At 38.9% G+C, this 19,902-nt stretch overlaps 1 protein-coding gene across 2 annotated transcripts in view; it reads left to right on the forward strand.

Annotated features, from left to right (window-relative positions):
- Positions 1-321: 321 nt before the first annotated feature.
- Snca (synuclein alpha) overlaps positions 322-19,902 on the forward strand; it is a 64,815-nt gene continuing 45,234 nt past the window's right edge. The window contains exons 1-4 of one of the 2 annotated variants that reach the window (XM_048333651.1): positions 322-389; positions 1,878-2,027; positions 8,955-8,996; positions 10,688-10,830. In XM_048333651.1, the coding sequence (XP_048189608.1) occupies positions 1,907-2,027; positions 8,955-8,996; positions 10,688-10,830 (306 nt within the window). In that variant the 5' untranslated portion in view covers positions 322-389; positions 1,878-1,906. Of the gene's footprint in view, positions 390-711; positions 769-1,877; positions 2,028-8,954; positions 8,997-10,687; positions 10,831-19,902 lie in introns of those variants that run through there. The other variant, XM_048333650.1, reaches the window with a different exon arrangement.

Below are 19,902 nucleotides of genomic sequence, written 5' to 3' on the forward strand. Positions count from 1 at the left end.
ATCAACCCCAAGCTCCAGGACCCCCATAGATCGTCCCCAGGAGCCCCCCCACCCCAGGACCCCAAACTTGCACCCAAGGCGCCTCCCAAGACCAATAAGGGGGGGATCGGACTGGAGGGGGGTACCGCCTGCCCCCCCCACACTCCCGCCCTCACCCGAGAGCAGGAGCGGGGCGCACGCGGCGCGGAGCGCAAGGAGAGGGGCGGGGAGAGGCGCTGACAAATCAGCGGTGGGGGCGGCGAGCGGGGTGGGGGGGGTGTGGAGAAGGAGGGGGGGAGAGGAGCGAGAGCGGGAGGACTCCCATCACCACCACCACCACCACCACCACCACCAGAAGGGCCCGGCGGAGAGGGGGGCGAGCGAGCCAGCGCGGCGACGCCGAGTGACAGGTGCGTGCTGGCCTTGGAGTGGCCCCGGGACCCCGCCCCGCCTTTGGCCCCTTCCCTTCCGGCCTGCCCCCTCCCCCCCACACCCCGATCGGGGTTGGGGAGGGGGGGAGGATTCGACGAGAGGGTTGCCTCCCACGTCCCCCCAATCCCCCCCCCCAGCCTCTGGTTGGGCTGACAGCTGCCTCCTTCTCCCTCGGGGGGAGCATCCTTCCCTCCCGTGCGCCTCCGCCCTTCCTGCGCGCCCTCCCTCTACCCGCTTAAATCCTATTTGGGAATCGTTTAAATTAAAAAAAATAATAATAACACACCAAAATCAAAACCCCACAAACTAGAGGCCGAGGAGGAGGGCTCGGAGTGCTGGCAAGGCAGAGGGACACAGGTAAGTACCTGTAGATTTAAATATCAGCCGCGCTGGGGAACCTACTGGGGAGAGGAACCGCCCTGCGCGGCTTGGGTTTGGGGTTGGAGGTCTGGCTCGAACCGGCGGCGTCCAGGCGGCATGCCCACCGTGGGAACCTTGGGTTGATCCGAGTCAGGGAAGTGGATGACCTGACTTGGCCCCCCTGCGTCCAGCGTTCCCACGCTTCCTCGGAGGCGCGCGGGCAGGCCCGCCAAGCCCCCCCCCCCCCCCCCAACAGGAGGCTTCCCTACACGATCTTGAATGTAAACATCCAACTTCCATGACTCGGATGGAACCCGGTTTCCTCGCCGAACACCCCCTTGATTTTTCGCTCAGTGAGGGAGCTAGCTGCCTTTACAAACAATTAAATGGTAGCGCAGAGGGAGAGGGAGAGATGGAATGCAAGGCAACAGGTGGGAAGGGGTTAACAAGTGTGCAGTCCGGGGGATTCAGTCTAGAGGGTTCCAGTGGGTTCCTCTGAAGAGAGCGCCCCACCCTCACCCCCACGGGCAGGCGGCTCGGGTCTAAAGATTGCCTGCCAGTGTGGACGGATGTGTGTTCTGGGTAGATAGCCCAGCGTGGGGTGGATGGTCTATGGGGACCTCCTAACAAGCCACACGTCGAGAGTGGATAGATCTCTCCCTTTCTTCTCCACCATCAGCCCTGTGGCCCACTTCTGGGATTCCTTTAAAGGATGCCCCTCACCTAAGCTACCTGTGGTGTTCTTTCTCGGAAGTGGCAGTGCTCTTCTTACTTATGTGGTCATCTTGGGCCCTGGAAAGTTTAAAAAAAAAAGGAGGGTTCGTGTTTTCATGCAACTCCACTTGTGAGAGGCAGTGAGAACTGCACAGATGATTCATCCTAGCCCCGGTGTAGACAGCCAGATTTTTACCAACCAAGATGGATGGGAGAGAGATGTTAAATTTTAATGCCAAAAGCCGAAAAAGAGGTGTGGAGGGGGGCCAATATCTAATGGTTGAAATGAGGCTAACCCCTTGAATGCTCTTTGAAAACACCAACACAACACCCTTGGGGGTTTGGACCTTGTTTTCTTGACGTAGCCTCAAAGCCTATTTTGTCTTCTCCAGTGTGGTTGCTGTGAAAGAACTCATTAGCCATGGATGTATTCATGAAAGGACTTTCAAAGGCCAAGGAGGGGGTTGTGGCTGCTGCGGAGAAAACCAAACAGGGTGTGGCAGAAGCTGCAGGGAAGACAAAAGAGGGGGTTCTCTACGTAGGTAGGTGAATTGGGGTATTTATTCCAGGTTCATGGGTTGGGATTGAGGATGCTCTAAGTACTGGTGTGACATGTTTGATTCAGTTTTCTATCATCAGCCCTTGTACACAGGATGGACTGTCGTGTGTATGTGTCGTCGGTGGGTGAATGTGAATGTGTATAGTTTGGCTAATAGTAAAAAAAAGAAAATAGAACTAATCTTTTCTGTATTTCTCCATATTATTTAATTTTTTATTTCTTTACTGTTTCTGGATATGAGTGCCTATATTTTAGAGGATGGCTTCTAAAACTGAAAGTCTATTAAAGTAATCAAGAACATTACTTTTTAAGTCATTGTGATTATCTTTAAATAGTTTTGACATAATATGGCTTTTTATATGTAGGATGAGTTCATGGGAGTTTTGGTTTCTTTTTTCGTCGTGGATATTATTTGTTCATTCTAATGTATTCTGGGTTTGGAGTACGATTTTGATATATGGTAAGGCAAGATGAAAAAAGAGACCATCCTAAAGTGGGAAGGACAGAATAGTCTAGAGAAGCACCTCGTTGTGATCACATGACTAAGTGATCAACAAAGTGCAGGTTGCTACAGAAGTCTCAGAAATGTCTATATATTTCATTTATCAAATGATACACTTGATAAATAATGGAGAGATTGCTACTTAGCATCCCCCATTTTCCCCCTAAGAGTCTACCAATAACTCTCAACTCTTCTGTTTCTTTTTTTTTTATTAATTGAACATAAATTTTTTTACAAGGTGTTGTGCAAAGAGGGTGCAGAGTTACATAGTAGGGCAGTGTGTACATTTCTTGTGATATCTTACAACCTGTTTTTCCATCCCTTGTCTAGGTCAGGTAGACACATATGCAATATACAATGTATCAAGAACATATACAGTGTTCACAGACTTGGTCTCTACAACTCTTCTGTTTCTTGAACCGTATTAAATCGAGTATTTCTTTGGGGAAAGAAATAAACACGCATATGTATATATACTCATCTATCTGCATACACACACACACACAGAAAGAGAGAGAGAGAGAGAGAGAGAGAGAGAGAGAGAGAGAGAGAGATCCCCTGAGCTCTTCCAACTTCTCTAGAGACTACTGTAGCAGCAGGGGTCACAGAGTGAGCCTTGAGGAAAGTGAGCATTTGGATGGCAGACATCATAGGGTAATGAAATGTAAGGTCTGGAGTGAAGGAAAGCTGTGCTGTCTCACAGAGATCAACAGGGGACATTTTACACCCAGATTGGTTTGTCATGAATGCCTCTCATTGAATTTACAGCAGATTACTTTTTTCTCATTCTTCACTGGCTCTTTTCATGTTGACTTACTCTTCCCCTCTATCTACAGTTAAATTACTCTTTCTTTCCCTCAAAACATAGTTTTAGGAAATAGTGAATGTTACCAGAGGAAGAATGAGTTCATAGCCAGTTATTTTTGAGTGTGCAAAATGGGAATTATATTTCTGTAGATAGGATTCAGAATTCAGAGCCAGTGGCCTGCAGATGTTCATTGTTTTTCTCTCTGTCCTTAGTTTTCCAAGTTCCCCAATTGCAGACTTGAAACTATTTTTTCTTTTATTTCAGATACCAAAGGATTTGGTGACTTTAAAGAACTTTTAGGATGCCAGTATTCATTCCATCAGTTTTTAGAAAACTCTAGAAAATGTTAAATATGAATGTAATACCTTTTTACCAGATAATGAACTGATTTTATAATCTGGAACACTGGTTTATGTTCATTATTAACTGACATTGGAGCAAATGAAACAATTGAAAGATTACTTCTGCTATTTGCTGTGAGGCAATTCTTTAAAATTGTAATTTGTTCACAGGCCTAATATTTTAAAAATCATTTTCAATGTTCTACCATGGTATCTATCATATAATACACTAACAAATTATGTATTGGGTTTTTTTGGAGGTCTTATTAAAAGCTGGAAGCATGTATAGATTTAAGGTGAAAAATAACCATGTAAAGACAGTAGTATGTACAATCAAGGTATCTGTAAACTTTTTATTAAGGGGGAATACATGAAAAACACTTTGAGCCACAAAAATCTCTTTCCCAACCACTCCTGGGAACACTTGTGTTCATTATTAATTGAAGATTGACCAAATGAAACGATTTTAGAGATTAGCAGCTCTCCTGTTAAAGTATGAAAACATCAGAGACAATTACTAGTATACCTCTGTTTCAATAAAACTTTAGTTATCAAAACAGATGGAGGCCTTGCACTGATCTATAGGCTATATTATAGTAGAAAGAACATGATGTCATATAAGCCCAAGTTTAAGTCCATGCTGCATCATTTCTTACCTTTTCTGTAAGATGTGATGTAACATCTTTGGGCATCCTTTTCTTAATTTGGAAACATATGAATCACAGACATGCAGCTGCCTTGCAGAATTTTTGTAAGAAGTTGCCCTAATGCAGAACTTATTGAGCTTGCCTGGATGTATCACAACCATAGTTATTATCAGATAAACTCTCCAACAGAGCAATTTCTTGGCTAATATGTTTTCTTCTTATCTTTTTCAGCCTTCATTACAAAACCTATTATCAATAATTAGTTTGAAAGATGAGTAGTGATCAAGGCATATTTTGTAATTTCACTTGTGGCTGAAGAAGATTGGCAGAAAACAAATGAGAAAAGATAGCTCATGCCTTTATGATAACACCCTTTTGTGTATCCCTCTTTGCCAACTGGAGAAATCCCCTAATAATGAATTCATTTGTTACGTGTACTTTCCTTTCTGATACGTACATATGGACATACTTCGTGTTAATAGACAAAATCCTTTGTCACATGACACAGAAATTATACATTGAGATTCATATCTCAAAGCAGAAAAAGGTGGTCTTTTTTATATTGTGCCAAATTGTATGACACGTTCAAATGAGTAATGATCTTCAAAACTCTTCCAATGTCACTCTGCTCAATTAGCATCAATAAGCCGCCATGGCTGTAGGGGATTGGTACTTAACCCACAAGGCCCAGCATGCTTCAGCTTACCCAGTGTAGCTGAGTTCTCACTGCTCACAGGTGTTGCCTGTGACTTTCTTTGCTCTGCACCCCAGTCAGGTCTCTAGAAACAAGACTGTGGACTAACTCAGCTCCCAGCCCTCTTCCTTTCCAGTGTCCCTCAGCTCTGCTTTCTTGCTTGCTCATAGACATTTGGCATCTGTTTTGGAGCTATGTCTTAACAATTAGAGATTACCCAGAAATAGAAGATTAATGATCAGTTTCAGATAATTTCTGCTAATGATGGTGGCAGAGATTGATGAGATACATAACAACTTTTTCAAGATTCCCATTTTCCTTGGGTCCATAATTTTACCTAAGTTCAAATTTTCAGGTACTAGAGAGGTAGAGAAGAAAGACCACAGACTAGCCATTCGCTATTTTTTTCAAGAGTTATTTTTTAAAAAAAAAAAAAAACATATGAAGTACAAGAAGCAGAGGTAAAGAATAGAGATTAGAAATAATTTTTAAGTATAGGCTGTTCTTGTCATATATAATCCTAGTATGTGCAGATTCTAGTAAAACAAAACAAAACACTAGTCTTGAGCACCACAATATAAATCTCCATTATTGTGGTCCATAAATTGAGAGAATTACATAAAGTACAAGTTTTACTGCTAGCTTTGCAGCCCACAGATTCTGACATAAATAACAGAAGTCTGTTCTAATCAGTGACCAACTGTTCACACTTGGTTCAGAGTTTGTTGGTCATTTGTCACTTACCTCTGCTCATACAGACAGTGACATCTACAGCTGTGTGGCATTCTCATAGCCTGCGGTAGGCCCAGACAACAAGTTAAAGGAATGCATAATAGAGAGGGGAAACTCAACAGCAAAGATGAAAATGGGGTAATGAAACGAAATGGAAATGCTAGAATCAAAATCTGAATCAGACACAAATTCCTTCATCGAAGTAGTTGACTATGGAGACATGGTCACTGCTATTCGTCAAGAGAAAATAGCCCATCAGCCCAACTTATTGAAGATAAATATGTCAACTAAGATGGAGACTGTGGATAGATGGGTTGAAAGAGTGTCAGAGGAAGTGGTCCACAAAAACACCACATATTATAGAGACAATTAGGGACAAGATATGACATTGAAAGTACAGTGGGTGATAGTGGCCAAACTTTGCAGTATGGCAGTGCCATTAGACATAAAAATAAATTGATGCCATTCTTGTCTGTATTATGCCGCAGAAGGTTTAAACTGTTTAAACTGTTCTTGATACTTTCTGTTGCTATTGTTCCGGTCCTGAGTCTTGAACTCAGGGCTTATATGCTGTCCCTGAGTGCTTTTGCCCAAGGCTAGTTGCCACAGCTCCACTTCCTTTTTTTTTTTTTTTTTTTTGGTGATTTCTTAGAGATAAAAGTCTCAAGAACTTTCCTGCTGAGGCTGGCTTTGAACCATGATCCTTTGATCTCAGCCTCCTGAATAGCTAGGATTACAGGCATGAGCCACCAGAGCCTGGCTAATGATCGACATTTTTAAAGTCTTTTGAGAGTAATTGATTTTATGTCAATTTATGAAAAGTAACCAGAGGCTTTCTTTTAGGTTAATAACTAATCTACAGATTGATAAGTATTATAGGTTAGTAACTATTCCTATGGATTGCTAACTACCTTAACTATGATTTTTAAGTTCCTCATTTATGAGGTGGCATATTACATTCTAGTAAATGGATGCTGTAAAAATTAAATGAGATGTAAATTAATACCTCTTTTCCATATATAGTTAAAAGTCATTCTTGAGTTTTATATCATCATGCCCTTATATTCTTCTTTCTTTAGCTCATTCTATGGTTTTAATTTTATTTTTGCTGAATCTCAAATGTACTGTGAAATTATTTTCCCAACACCTTTTGATTTAAATAAATTTGTGAATTATACTGACAAATTCAGCATTCCAGAAGTCATGATTAAAATGATCAAAAAGCATATCTTTAATCATATGTAATGCCTAGTTGTACAAGCTTAGTAATGGTCAAGATTTGTGTGAAATGGTTTTACAGAGAACCCTACTTTGAATATGCTCATAACCCATTAGTACATGTATAATATCAGGCAATTCGAGTGTGATTTTTAATTGCCTTATGCGAGCTAAGCATGAACAGCTGTATTAAATAGACATTATCGAGCTTATGGATGAGGGCTAGTCTGCCTTTTGCTTACTAGGAGTGGGCAGGTGTGTATGCCTTCCTTCCTTTCCTGTTTGTTGACAGCATAACCCCAGTGCACTGTGCACTTACAGCTTCTACAGTTCTTCATCCCCGTCTCCTCACTCAGCTCCAGTGAAAGCTCCACTTTTCCCCCTGTGGAAGGTGTTAGAAGGAGTGAGAGGAAAGTGGATGAAAAGTCATCATCTTGGGCTGACATCTCCCTTTTTCCTTTTCAAAAGTTACAGTAATTTGGAGCTGGGAATATGACCTAGTATACATGAAGCCCTGGGTTCGATTCCTTCAACACCACATATATCGAAAAAGCCAAAAGTGGCGCTGTGGCTCAAGTGGTAGAGGGCTAGCCCTGAACAACAACAACAGAAGAAGCCAGGGACAGTGCTCAGGCCATGAGTTCAAGCTCCAGGACTGGCAAAAAACAAAACAAAAGTTACAATATTTTTAACCTCTACCTAAAACGCAAAACTCGGACGTATGAATAGGTGCTGTGTGTTGTTTCAGGACAGGTACACGGCGTTGAATTCGTTACCTATACTGTCTCCTCAAACACATATCACTCCTTTAAGCAGAACATTCAAAATCTCTTCTCCTAGCATCTTTGAGATGCACAGCACACAGTTGCCCTGCTGTGCAGCAGTAATAATGCAATGGCTGACTGCTATCCAACCGTTCATTGTTCAACATTTCCTCCCTACCTCTTCCTTCTCCTTAGCCACTCCCTCCCTCCATTTCTCCCTTCCTCTCTCCTTCCTTCCCTCCTTCCCTCGCTCCTTCCTTTCTTCCCTCTCTCTCTCCCTTCCTTCCTTCCTCCCTTCCATCCTTCCTCTACTTAGAGAGACCATATGGACAGCTTCATTTTCTTCTGATGCTGTGGTTTACTAGGCATCTTCAATTTAGTGGGTTTTTAAAATTTTTTATATTTATTTATATTGTAAATGTGATGTACACAAGGGTTACAGTTACATAAGTCCACTAATGAGCTCATTTTTATTTGAATAGTGTCACCTCTTCCCTCATTTTCTCCCATATTTCCCTCCAGACTCTCTTCCCTCACAAGTTGTATAGTTCATTTTCAAAATAATGTCCAGTGAGTGCCACTACTGAATTAGTTCACCCTTTGTCTCACCGTTTCTGTGCTTCCCCTTCCCCTCCCCAAATCAGATAAACTTATATACAAGACAAAAAGTACACAAATCAAAAACAGCAACAAAAGGGTGAAAGAAAAACACAAAAAGAAAAATTTAAAAAAAACACCTCGTTTCCATATCTTGGAGTTCATTTCAATAAAGATAATTTAATACAATCATATGCACATAGCTATTGAGCCTTTGTGATCCTCTCCTAAGAATATGTTCCTTTGTTCTCACTGTGTGAATGTTTCATCCTGTTTAATTTGTCAGGTCTAAGTGTAATTTTTGGTCTTTTATCATCCATTGTATTTATTTGTAGATTTACAGGCACATTCTAATTACTACAAATGAGGGAAAGTGTACAACCTGTGTTTCCTTGGCTTAATGTAATTTTTCCAAGTCTTTCTATTTCCTTAAGAATGGAACAATATCATTCTACTAGGTTTACTAAACATTAACTTTTAAATAATGTTCTCTGAAAATATTATTTGTGGCTTCTGGAGACTGAGGTTTTTGTATTTTAAACTGGATAAGCAGAAAAATCTAAGGACAGGCTGAGACTTATATCTTGAATTTCTTTCTGATTTTTAGGCTCCAAAACTAAGGAAGGGGTGGTTCATGGAGTGACAACAGGTAAGTTTGAAGAGCCCCCTATTCAGGGGTGTTTTACAGAACACTGAGGAAAAGTCTTGACCTGAGATGGAGCATTCAGAATGAAATTGTCAACACCCACTGTACCCATAGAGGAATACTGAGCCTCTGTAAAGTTGACTATTTGTGAGGTGTTTTAGATAGATAAATATATAGATAGCAAAGGACATCATATTTAATTCCAAGAATGATGACTGAACTGACCAGTGGTTCTTTTGTAATAGTTGGGCTTTGAGTATTTGGACAAAAATTAAGAGACTGCTATATAAATGGAATGAAAAGATTGCTATTTTTGTTTCTTTTTTGTAGGATGGGCTCAAACTCAGAACCTGGGTGCTGTCCTTGAGCATTTCTGCTCAAGGCTAGCACTCTACAACTTGAGCCATAGCCTCACCTCCATAGAATGCTATTTTTCAAGGAATTGAAGTAAAACATTCTGTAGGATTTTTTAAAATACTCTTGACCATAAACTAAACTAATGATAATATTTCCTTTACTCACGGAACATCTTAGAAAATCCCCTTGTAAATTATTTACTGTGTTTATCTCTACTTAGCCTAATTTTACTAAGCATTTTCATAGTTCTCTAAGAGTTAACAGTAAGTAAATGACAAAAATAATAAAAATGACAGGTGTGATGATAAGGTACAGAAATGAACACAGAAAAACCAAAGGGCATGAAGAGTTTAACAAAGTAGGCTACAGACTGTCAGTGGCTGGCAAGTGTGGTAAAATAAGAGAGCGATACCACAAATATACTTCATAGTTGATAGTGGTGGCTCTTGCTTGCATTTCCTAGCCACCTGGGAAGCTGAGATTCAGAGGACTGTGGTTGGAAGCCAGCTTGGGTAAAGCGTTTACTACAGCTGATCGCAGGGATTCGCCTATCCTTCTAGTTATACAGGAAACATAAGAGCCAAACTAGGTAAAATGTTCAACAGACTTCACCTAAACCAAAGTGAAAAAAAGGCTGAGGGCAGGAATTGGCCTTCCAGCTATAAAAAGAGATTTAAGGTCCAGGCAGCCTGGGCAAAAATGTAAAGAGACTATTAGAAAAATAACAAAAGGTAAGTAAGTTAAAAAGAAATACAATTCATAGGATCAGAAAGCATTAACCATGACAGTGCCTCATAACAAACGACCTGTTCTTATTGCTAAATTATATAAAAGAACTGGATAAAGTAAGTTTTTGTGCTCAGAATTTACAGATATTGGAACATACAAATTCTGGACATTTTGGGATTAGGGTAGTTTAGCCTGTAAGTAATATGTGCTATATTACTTGGAAGGCATTATGGAAATGAGCTTCTGAATGAGATCAAAGATTTGACATTGAAATAGAAATAAATTTTATCCTGAGACATATTCACGGGTCCTTGCACCTGTGAGCATTGCTTTCCGTACACTTACCTTCATTAAACCTAACCCCAGTGGCTCATGGCTCTATGTACGTGAAAATTAAACCTGAATCACCTCTAATATCTGTGTAGTTATAATAGAATATCCTAGCAAGAGCCAAAGTCTCCCTTAGAAACCTTGGTGGTTTTATTTCACCGGTCCCTTCCATTGCCTATAGTGAATGTGGTGGTTGTAAATGTAAATGTGCAGAGATGGACAAAGTGCATTTTCCTTCTACTGTCCTTCCATCTGTGGTCACTCTTGACTTGTTCCAGTGGCTGAGAAGACCAAGGAGCAGGTGACAAATGTGGGAGGGGCAGTGGTGACAGGCGTGACCACCGTGGCCCAGAAGACAGTGGAGGGAGCCGGGAACATCGCAGCTGCTACAGGCTTTGTGAAAAAGGACCAGCTGGGCAAGGTAGGACTGTGTGCATCCTATATTTACCAACGCCGCAGATCATGGTTTGTTTCTTGTGAATCAAGACAAACACACAAGATGCTTACTGTGGGAGAAGGATGCCTGACCCTCCCCCAGATTAAAAAAAAAAAGTACTGCTTTTATTGGGCTCTTCTTTTTATTTTTTTATATGCTATTCACCCAGTCAAATGCCATGCAAGTTGTACAATCGTCCTGATTATTTCAACTTCTGGAAGGGAAGGAAATGAACAATGAAGGAAAGGCCAAAAGGAACAGTGACATTTCAGAAAGAATGGGTGCTTTCATGTTAACTAAGGATTATGGAATTTCTTTTGGTCAGAGAAAACTGATGTCTTGGTGCCAAATCGCTAAAGGTCTAAGATAAAGATCTTTTACTTGGTTTCTAGGTGATGCCATCCTCTCTGAATACTTCTGCATTATCTAATAACTCATTACTAAATAATGTTCGTGCGACCTGAGAATTAGCATACATACCAAGCAGAAGCTGTTTGCATTTCTTGATAAATAAGGGACTCCAGTGAATTTATACTAAAGCTCCTGATTTCACACCCAAAGTGGAAATGAGAGACAATTGAGCTGCCAATTGTCTGCAACAGTAGAATGATTTTGCTTTTTTCATGTCACATTGGCGTCCTTATATCCCTAGAACAAACAAAGCATATCCTTGCTTGCTCTGTGTCTCATACCTACAATGATCTATCCAAAGAGCGTTTTCTGGCACAACTCTCATCTTCTTTGGACTTTGTAAAATGAGGTGTTCTTGGTGAGGTCTGCCCTGATCTACTTAAAGTTGCAATTATTCTTCTCACCTAATTTCAGTCTTCTTAGTCTTCCCCTTCTTTTTCTGGATCAAATATTTATTGCCTTTAAAAATAATAATTTATAAGCCAGATGCTAGTGGCTCACACCTGTAATCTTAGCCACTCAGGAGGATGAGATCTGAAGATCATAGTACAAAGTGATTCATGCGAATCTTACCTCCAATTAACTACCAGAAAACCAGAAGTGGAGTTGGGGCTCAAAGTGGCAGAGCATTAGCAGAAAAGCTAATGAAAAAAAAAAAAAGCTTTGGGTCTTTCTAAGTCAAATTCTAAAGCTTTGAGCAGAAAAACTCAAGGACAGCGCCCTGGGCTGGAGTTCAAGCTCCACAATTGACATTAATAATAACAATGACAGCAATAATAATTACAACAACCATAATAATTTACTTACTCTTAAATTTTAAGTGTTGTTTTTTTCCTCTTCTGGAATGTAAATATCATAAGGATGGGATATACTTACTTTGTTCATTGATTCATTTACATGTCTAGGAGAATTCTCAGAACATGTTAGACAATTAATGGATATTTATTAAATTAAGGAAGGGAGAAAGGAAGGAAATGTCCATTTCTGTGTCTTTTATAAAATCATCTGCATGTTATATTCATGCATTATGAACTTTGACTATTCAGTCATTCAAAAGTCATCAAAAGTGGCTTTGAGATGGATTTCCTAGGAACTGGGAAAGAGCAATATTTGTGAGCAGAATGTTCTGGATTTTCTCTACCTTGTTTCATCCTAAGTGATAGGACTACCTTGCTGGCTCATTAAAACACTGATGTTTACAAAGAGTGAGCTAGAAACCTGGGCTTTATTAGGTTTTACATGTATAGTTTAATTGCTGTGGGGCAACTGATGGAAAATCTAGCCTGGGCTTCTCAGGTGGTTCTCCAGGTCAGCAACAAATCCTTTGGGCAAAATAATCTTTTCAGAGAACATTATTTATAATAATAACTGTACTACTTGATGCCTCCCGTGAAAATTATATTGTAGCTTTATCACATTTAAACAGATAGGAGGGACCTCAGATACTCTTAAAGGTGACTGTAAGAATGCCCCAGGTTATTTTGCCAGTCTTCACAGAAACAATAGAATCTCCTCCTAGGAAGATGCTTGCTCTTGTGTACGCATCAAAAGGGTTAATGGGATATCCATCAATAGACCACATGATTTAGCGCAATGTCCTGACCCTATAGATGAAAAATAAAATGTAGTCCACAGAGGGAATAGACAGTCAAGTTTACACAAACACTTGGAGCTTACCAGTCACCTGTAAGAGTTCCTCCATTCCCTATACCACTTCCCTAACCACATCCTCAATATTTACCTTCCATTGGGTCTTTCTAAGTCAAATTCTAGATTGAACTAGAAAGCTTTACTCTTTCACAACGTAAGGAGACCGGGATGTGTATGCCCTTTCCACCTGCATCTAAAATAGCTAGTATAAATCGTAAATGGTGCAAACTTAAGCTTGTTTTCCACCCTTCGTGAAACCCTACTTACCTATGTTACTGTTTTAATACAGAAATCTAATTAGGAGCCAAAACTCAACCATTAAGAGATAGTTCTCCTTTGGGTAATAAATGTTCTTTAAAATCCTAATATAAACCCAAAGCCATGGGGCCTAGAAATTGCTGCATAATATGGAACAATATTCAATGGCCTGGAGTAAAAATCACGCATCTTCATTCCCTGCTGGGTCATTGTCAGTATGACCATTTGCAGATCTCTTAAGACCTTTTCTTATATAATGAAGGAACTCTACTAGAAAATTGTTAAAACCCAATTTGCCAATAAAGTTCTGAATTTCTACAATAATTCAGGAATACACTAATTAAAGTACATATAGCTAAAGTCACAGGTATGGGGTGCTAAAAGAGTTTTTAGTAAAATCACTGAATTCACACACCATGAAGTTAGAAATAATTTCATCTTCTGACCTGATCAAAATGATCCTAATGACTGGAAATAAGAATTTGTTCCCTTTATCTTTCTCTACTGCTAATGGCCTCCCACCCCCACTGAGAAACTCATTTGTCTTCAAGAAATGATTGCTCACAGTGTGATAGAAACTGGAAAATGAGGGATTTCACAAGTAGGGCTCTAAGAAATATGGCTTATACACATGGATTTGGGACTCTGCCAACCTATTGGTGGTTGGTGTCTGTGTTTAGAGTCAGGAAGACAAGATGGCTTTGGATTATCCCTTTATACTTTTGAGGGTTTTGGTGGCTTATCCTTGGCTGAAAAGAGGACAGCTGATAAGACTTCTTTTCTCTCTCTTTTTCTCTTCCTTCATTTCCTCTCTCCCCTTCCTTTGTTTTCTTTTTCAGTTCTCATAGGAACCTAAATCCCTAATACTCCATTTTTTTACTTTTTTATTTATCTGTTTGGCAAATTTATCTATCTGGTATATGCTGACTTAGGTGTAGCCTACCTACTTTTCATCGATAATAGTAGACAGATATGAGCTCAGATACTAAGCTAGTTTATCAGTGTTTTGTTTTCCCATTTCATTTGATTAGCAGTAGTTTAACTATTCATTTAATAGATGACAAAAATGTGCTGGCAACGTTTTGTTTTAATTGAGACGGTGGTATTTCATACATAAATGGGAAAGAGGAGACCTGATTGCCAGAATCAATGTTGTTCTGAGGTATCACTATGTTTCAAGCTAATCATTAGAAAATTTGATTTCAGTCTGTCCTTCCAATCAAGTTTGTCCTGTGGCTAGTGCTCAAATAACCCGCTGGGAATATATAAGTACCTCTTTCATGTTATTTGGAGGAATCTAAAGGAATTAAATTCTGACATTTTAAAATAGTTATAATTTTCTGAATTTTTAGGGTGTGAAAAGCCTGAACAACTGTGAAGTCATTGACTGACCTGTAATATACTGGTCAGTTTCATTATTATATCTCATTCAAGACCCTGAACTACCAACATATGATTACCAGTTCTCCTGCAGGCAGTAAGTTTTGTAGCCCACCACCATTAAAACATCCAGTTTATTTTTCTTCAGCACCAGATGAAGTTATTAAACAAAAGTAATAGTTCAATAGACCCAATGGACAAAAACAATTTTTTAAATTTAATTTATTTATTAATTGAACACAATTTTTTTTGACAAGGTGTTGTGCAAAAAGGGTACAGTTACATACTAGGGCAGTGTGTACATTTCTTGTGTTATCTTATGCCCCTGTTTTTCTTTCCCTTCTCTAGTTCAGGTAGACATATATACAATATACAATGTATCAAGAACATATACAGTAGCCACGTGGCCAAGCTAGGGCTAGGGCTTTAAATGTAATGTCGATATTAGACACTATGTCAACAGTAGTCTTACATGAACGTACATATATAGCTTTTGAGCTATTGTATTCCACTGAGAGGTCGATTTTTGACCTTTATATGTTGAGTAGTTGTTTGGTTTTAGTTACATACTGTTGGGTCGCTGCCCCAATCCTGTGGGAAATACCATTTGACAAGCAGTGTTTGGTTTCACAGACCTGGTCTCTACTGTCTCTCCGTCTCCCTTTCTTAACAGTCATATGTCAGGGAGATCATGCCCCTTTGTTTTCTGTGTTCTAGGCTTGTCTCGCTCAACATTATTTGTTCGAGTTCTGACCATTTCCCTGCGAATAACAATATTTCACCATTCCTAATTGCTATGTAGTATTCCATTCTGTATAGGTACCATATTTTTTGGATCCATTCATCTGTGGAGGGGCTTCTGGGTTGTTTCCATATTTTGGCTATTATGAATTGTGCCACAATAAACATGGAAGTACAAATGTCTTTTTGATATATTGGGACCTGCTGTTCAGGATAGATGCCTAGGAGTGGTATGGCTGGGTCATAGGGTAGGTCTATATTGAGCTTTTTATTTTATTTTATTTTATTTTTTATTTTATTTTTTTTTGGCCAGTCCTGGGCCTTGGACTCAGGGCCTGAGCACTGTCCCTGGCTTCTTCCCGCTCAAGGCTAGCACTCTGCCACTTGAGCCACAGCGCCGCTTCTGGCCGTTTTCTGTATATGTGGTGCTGGGGAATCGAACCTAGGGCCTCGTGTATCCGAGGCAGGCACTCTTGCCACTAGGCTATATCCCCAGCCCGATATATTGAGCTTTTTGAGAAACCTCCATACTGGTCTCCAAAGTGGTTGTACTAATTTGCACTCCCACCAACAATGGAGAAGGGTTCCTCTTTCCCCGCACCCCCTCCAGCATTTGTTGTTGCCTGAGTTCAGAGTATAGGCCATTCTAACTGGGGTGAGGTGGTATCTCAGGGTTGTTTTTATTTGCATTTCCTTTACTACCAGGGATGTTAGCCATTTCCTCATATGTTTCTTTGCCATTTTTATTTCTTCTCTTGTGAAGTCTCTCTTTAGCTCCTTTGCCCCCAATAGACAAAAACAATTTTTAAACCCCTTGATTTCAAGTGAGTTAAATCATGTGTACTCTGTAATCTTGCCTTAATTCACCAGAGGGCAGATAACCACAAAGGTGCTAGGGGAAAAAAGCAAAGGCAGAATGAAAAGCAATACCAGGGTTGACATTGTGATCTATAACATTTATAACATCCTTCTATTTATTTCCTTTACCTTATCAGGCTTGTCATATTTGAACTTCATGTAATTAATTTTTAAACACTTGAATGTCACAGAGACTGATTAAATGATTAATAATCATATGACATATGCAGCCATTAGTGAATCCTTTTATCCTTATATAACAAGCCACAAGGCAAAGATAAGTTTTCATACTTCCTTGAAGAAACACATACAGAGTGTGAGAGGAATCATAGTAACCTTTATATGAAGATAGGAATAACAAACACTAAAATTAATGAGCTATTTTCATTGATGGTATGTTTTCTACTTACATGCCTAATAAGAACTGATATAAAGCATTACCTCAACTCATTAGGAGTTTGGTTGTCTCTGTGCTGCCGTCCCAAGATAAGCAACATGACTATCTGGTATACTTAAATCTAACATAAAAGCTTTGTGACAAATTAAATTGTATTTGTGGTGAGAGCAGTGTATGTGAACCGCATTTTCATCTTAGCTTAAGCAAAATGTGGTAATTAAAGAGACTAAAAAACCATAACTGACCTAATTGATTTGTTTCACAAGATATATAGTCAGTATTGTTTTTCATTGTGGTATGCTCAAGTCAGTATTTTCAGCTCATGTGAGAGTCTCCTAATGGTACATAAATGGTCCTCATTTAGAAACACATTTATCATGGCCTCTCTTGGTAGCTGGCAGTATTTCACAGGGCTGATAGGAAGAACAATGAGTCTTAATGACTCTTCATGTATTAAGGTTTTACAGGGGAATACAGTATAATTATGTGTAACATGATAAGGAAAATAAACTTACTGTTATGGTTCAGTATTACTGAATTCAATACTGAGGACTACATGCATTTGGAGCAAGTATGTACCAGCCACCAGGCAAATTTGAAAAGGGATGGTTCAAAAAGAGACAGACTTATTCTCTCAATAAATATTATACACACTCAACTATCATATTCAAATAGTATATTTTTAATTGTGTTAAGTTACATCAGAAGAATGCGAAATTATCTCACATGTATGAAGATGATAGCCATAACATTTTAGCTGATTAGACATGGGGACATAAAATTTCTACCCTCATCTACTGGAATCAGTGGCTTATAAATGGTTATGAGCACATATATGCATGTATATCCATTGACAGGTATATTGCAATTTCAGTCTTCAATTGATGGTGATGATGGTCCTGTTTACTACAGAATTGTTTTAAAAGTTGCATTGAGGTTTGGGTTAGAAGCATCTTTAAAGCACACCAGTGGGCAGACCTATTATATCAAGGCAATTGGCTTATTTCTTCATAGGACTTCACATCGAATGTAATTCTCCTGAATTCCACATGAGAACAAGGACCATAGTTCAACCCATCTTCATTGTGATGTGCTCGTAACTATGACTAATGTTCCTTCACATAAGTTGGAAGAGACAATGTCTCTGCAAAAATGATATAGTATTTTTGATACCCTATCATTAAGATGATTTCAAACTATGGAAATTTAAAAAATATTTTTACTATGACTATTTATTTATTATTATATATTTTATATTCTCTTGGTACATATATACGTAATGAATGATTCCTACAACTTAAATGAGCTAATGTACTTGTTATCCTACATCATTTTCTCTTTCACTAAGAATTGTTAGCATTTACTTTTTGACAAAATATCTGTGCACAATATTTTTATCTATAGTTATTTTATACATGACAATTCTAGATTTACTCAACTAAAAGGCAAATATTTTTCTGTCTCTTTTTCATCTATGGAATAAAATGATAAACCTACATAGCATGTGTATGTTTAGGAACCAGGCATAAATGGAATAAGATGTGTTTATATATTATGAAAAAAAATAGTTTTATGTCAAAGTTCAATGGTAATTCACTTGTTTCTCTCCAGACAGAAACAATTGATTCTTTACCTTTCAAACATAGACTTTTGATGTTCTAATTTCAAGGAGACATTGACTGTATTGTTTGCTTTCTTAAAGGAAAATGTCAACAGAGGTCCTGTTCTTTTCAAAATATTCAAGGTGTTTAGAAGCCTAGGAAATGGGACAATTACTTGATGTTCCTATTTACAGGCATAAGATAAATAAGTTAACACTTTGGTTTTCCATGATTATAACCAGAGTTGGACAATACATCTCTATCAGCCTAACTGTTCCTCTACAAGAAAGAAATGAAACTTGTTAATGCAGATATATAATTCTTTTGTCAGAAACCTATCTCAAAACTATTAATTATATTTGGATTTTTAAGTTATAATTTATGTGACCCTCTCTCCCCAGTGACTCTGGCATCAATATACATATTTATATAAAAAATACAAAAGTAACATTTAATTTTTGTTACAGCTGTTTATATATATATATATATATATATACATATATATATATTAGAACAGAGAACAGAACCAGAAAGAGCTGAATTAATAATGATTAAGTAAATGCAAAATGGGAAAAAGTCACATATATTTTATCTCTCTGATAAGAGATGGGAATACTCTTACTTTTCTGAATATATTTTTCACACTAACTTGGTGTGACATATGTTTGGAATTTGGATCGCATGAATGAGTCTACTTCTGGTTTTTTGGATTGGAAGGAATAATGTGAACCTTAAGGAAATCAAAACCCTCTTTTTTAAATAAACTTTTCATTGTCAAACTGACGTACAGAGAGTCTACAGTTTCATACATTAGGCATTGGATACATTTCTTGTACTGTTTGTTACCTCTTCCCTCATTCTCCCCTCTCCCTCCCCCTTTCCCTCTCCCTCCATTAGTTGTTCAGTTGATTTACACCAAACAGTTTTGCAAGTATTGCTTTTGTAGTCGTTTGTCTTTTTATCCAGAGTCTCTCGATTTTGGTATTCCCTTTCACTTTCCTAGTTCTAGTACCAGTATACACAGTTTCCAATGTACTCAGATAAGATACAGTGATAGTGCAGGTACAACCACAGGAAGGAGATACAAGAGGATCATCAACAATAGAAGCTATGGTTTCACATGCATGTTGAAAGTAATTACAACTGTGATGTATCACTCGTTTCCATAACACGGAGTTCATTTCACTTAGCATCATCTTATGTGTTCATAAGGGTATAGCGATTGGGCTCTTGTGATCCTCTGCTGTGACTAGCCTAAACCTGTGCTAATTATTCCCTATGAGAGAGACTATAGAGTCCATGTTTCTTTGGGTCTAGCTCACTTCACTTAGCATAATTTTTTCCAAGTCCTTCCATTTCCTTACGAATAGGGCAGTGTCATTCTTTCTGATAGAGGCATACAATTCCATTGTGTATATGTACCACATTTTCCTGATCCATTTGTCTACTGAGGGGCATCTGGGTTGGTTCCATATTTTAGCTATGACAAATTGTGCTGCAATGAACATTGTTGTGCTGGTGGCTTTAGTGTGTTCTTGTTTGTGGTCTTTTGGACAGATGCCCAAAAGTGGGGCTGCTGGGTCATAGGGGAACTCTATGTTTAGCCTTCTCCATACCACTTGTCAGAGTGGCTGAACCAGTTTACATTCCCACCAACAATGAAGTAGGGTTCCCTTTTGGCCACATCCCCTCCAACATTTGTCATTGTTAGTTTTCTTGATACAGGACATTCTTACTGGGGTGAGATGGAATCTCAATGTT

This window comes from Perognathus longimembris, chromosome 24, assembly GCF_023159225.1.
Source record: "Perognathus longimembris pacificus isolate PPM17 chromosome 24, ASM2315922v1, whole genome shotgun sequence".
Taxonomy (NCBI): domain Eukaryota; kingdom Metazoa; phylum Chordata; class Mammalia; order Rodentia; family Heteromyidae; genus Perognathus; species Perognathus longimembris.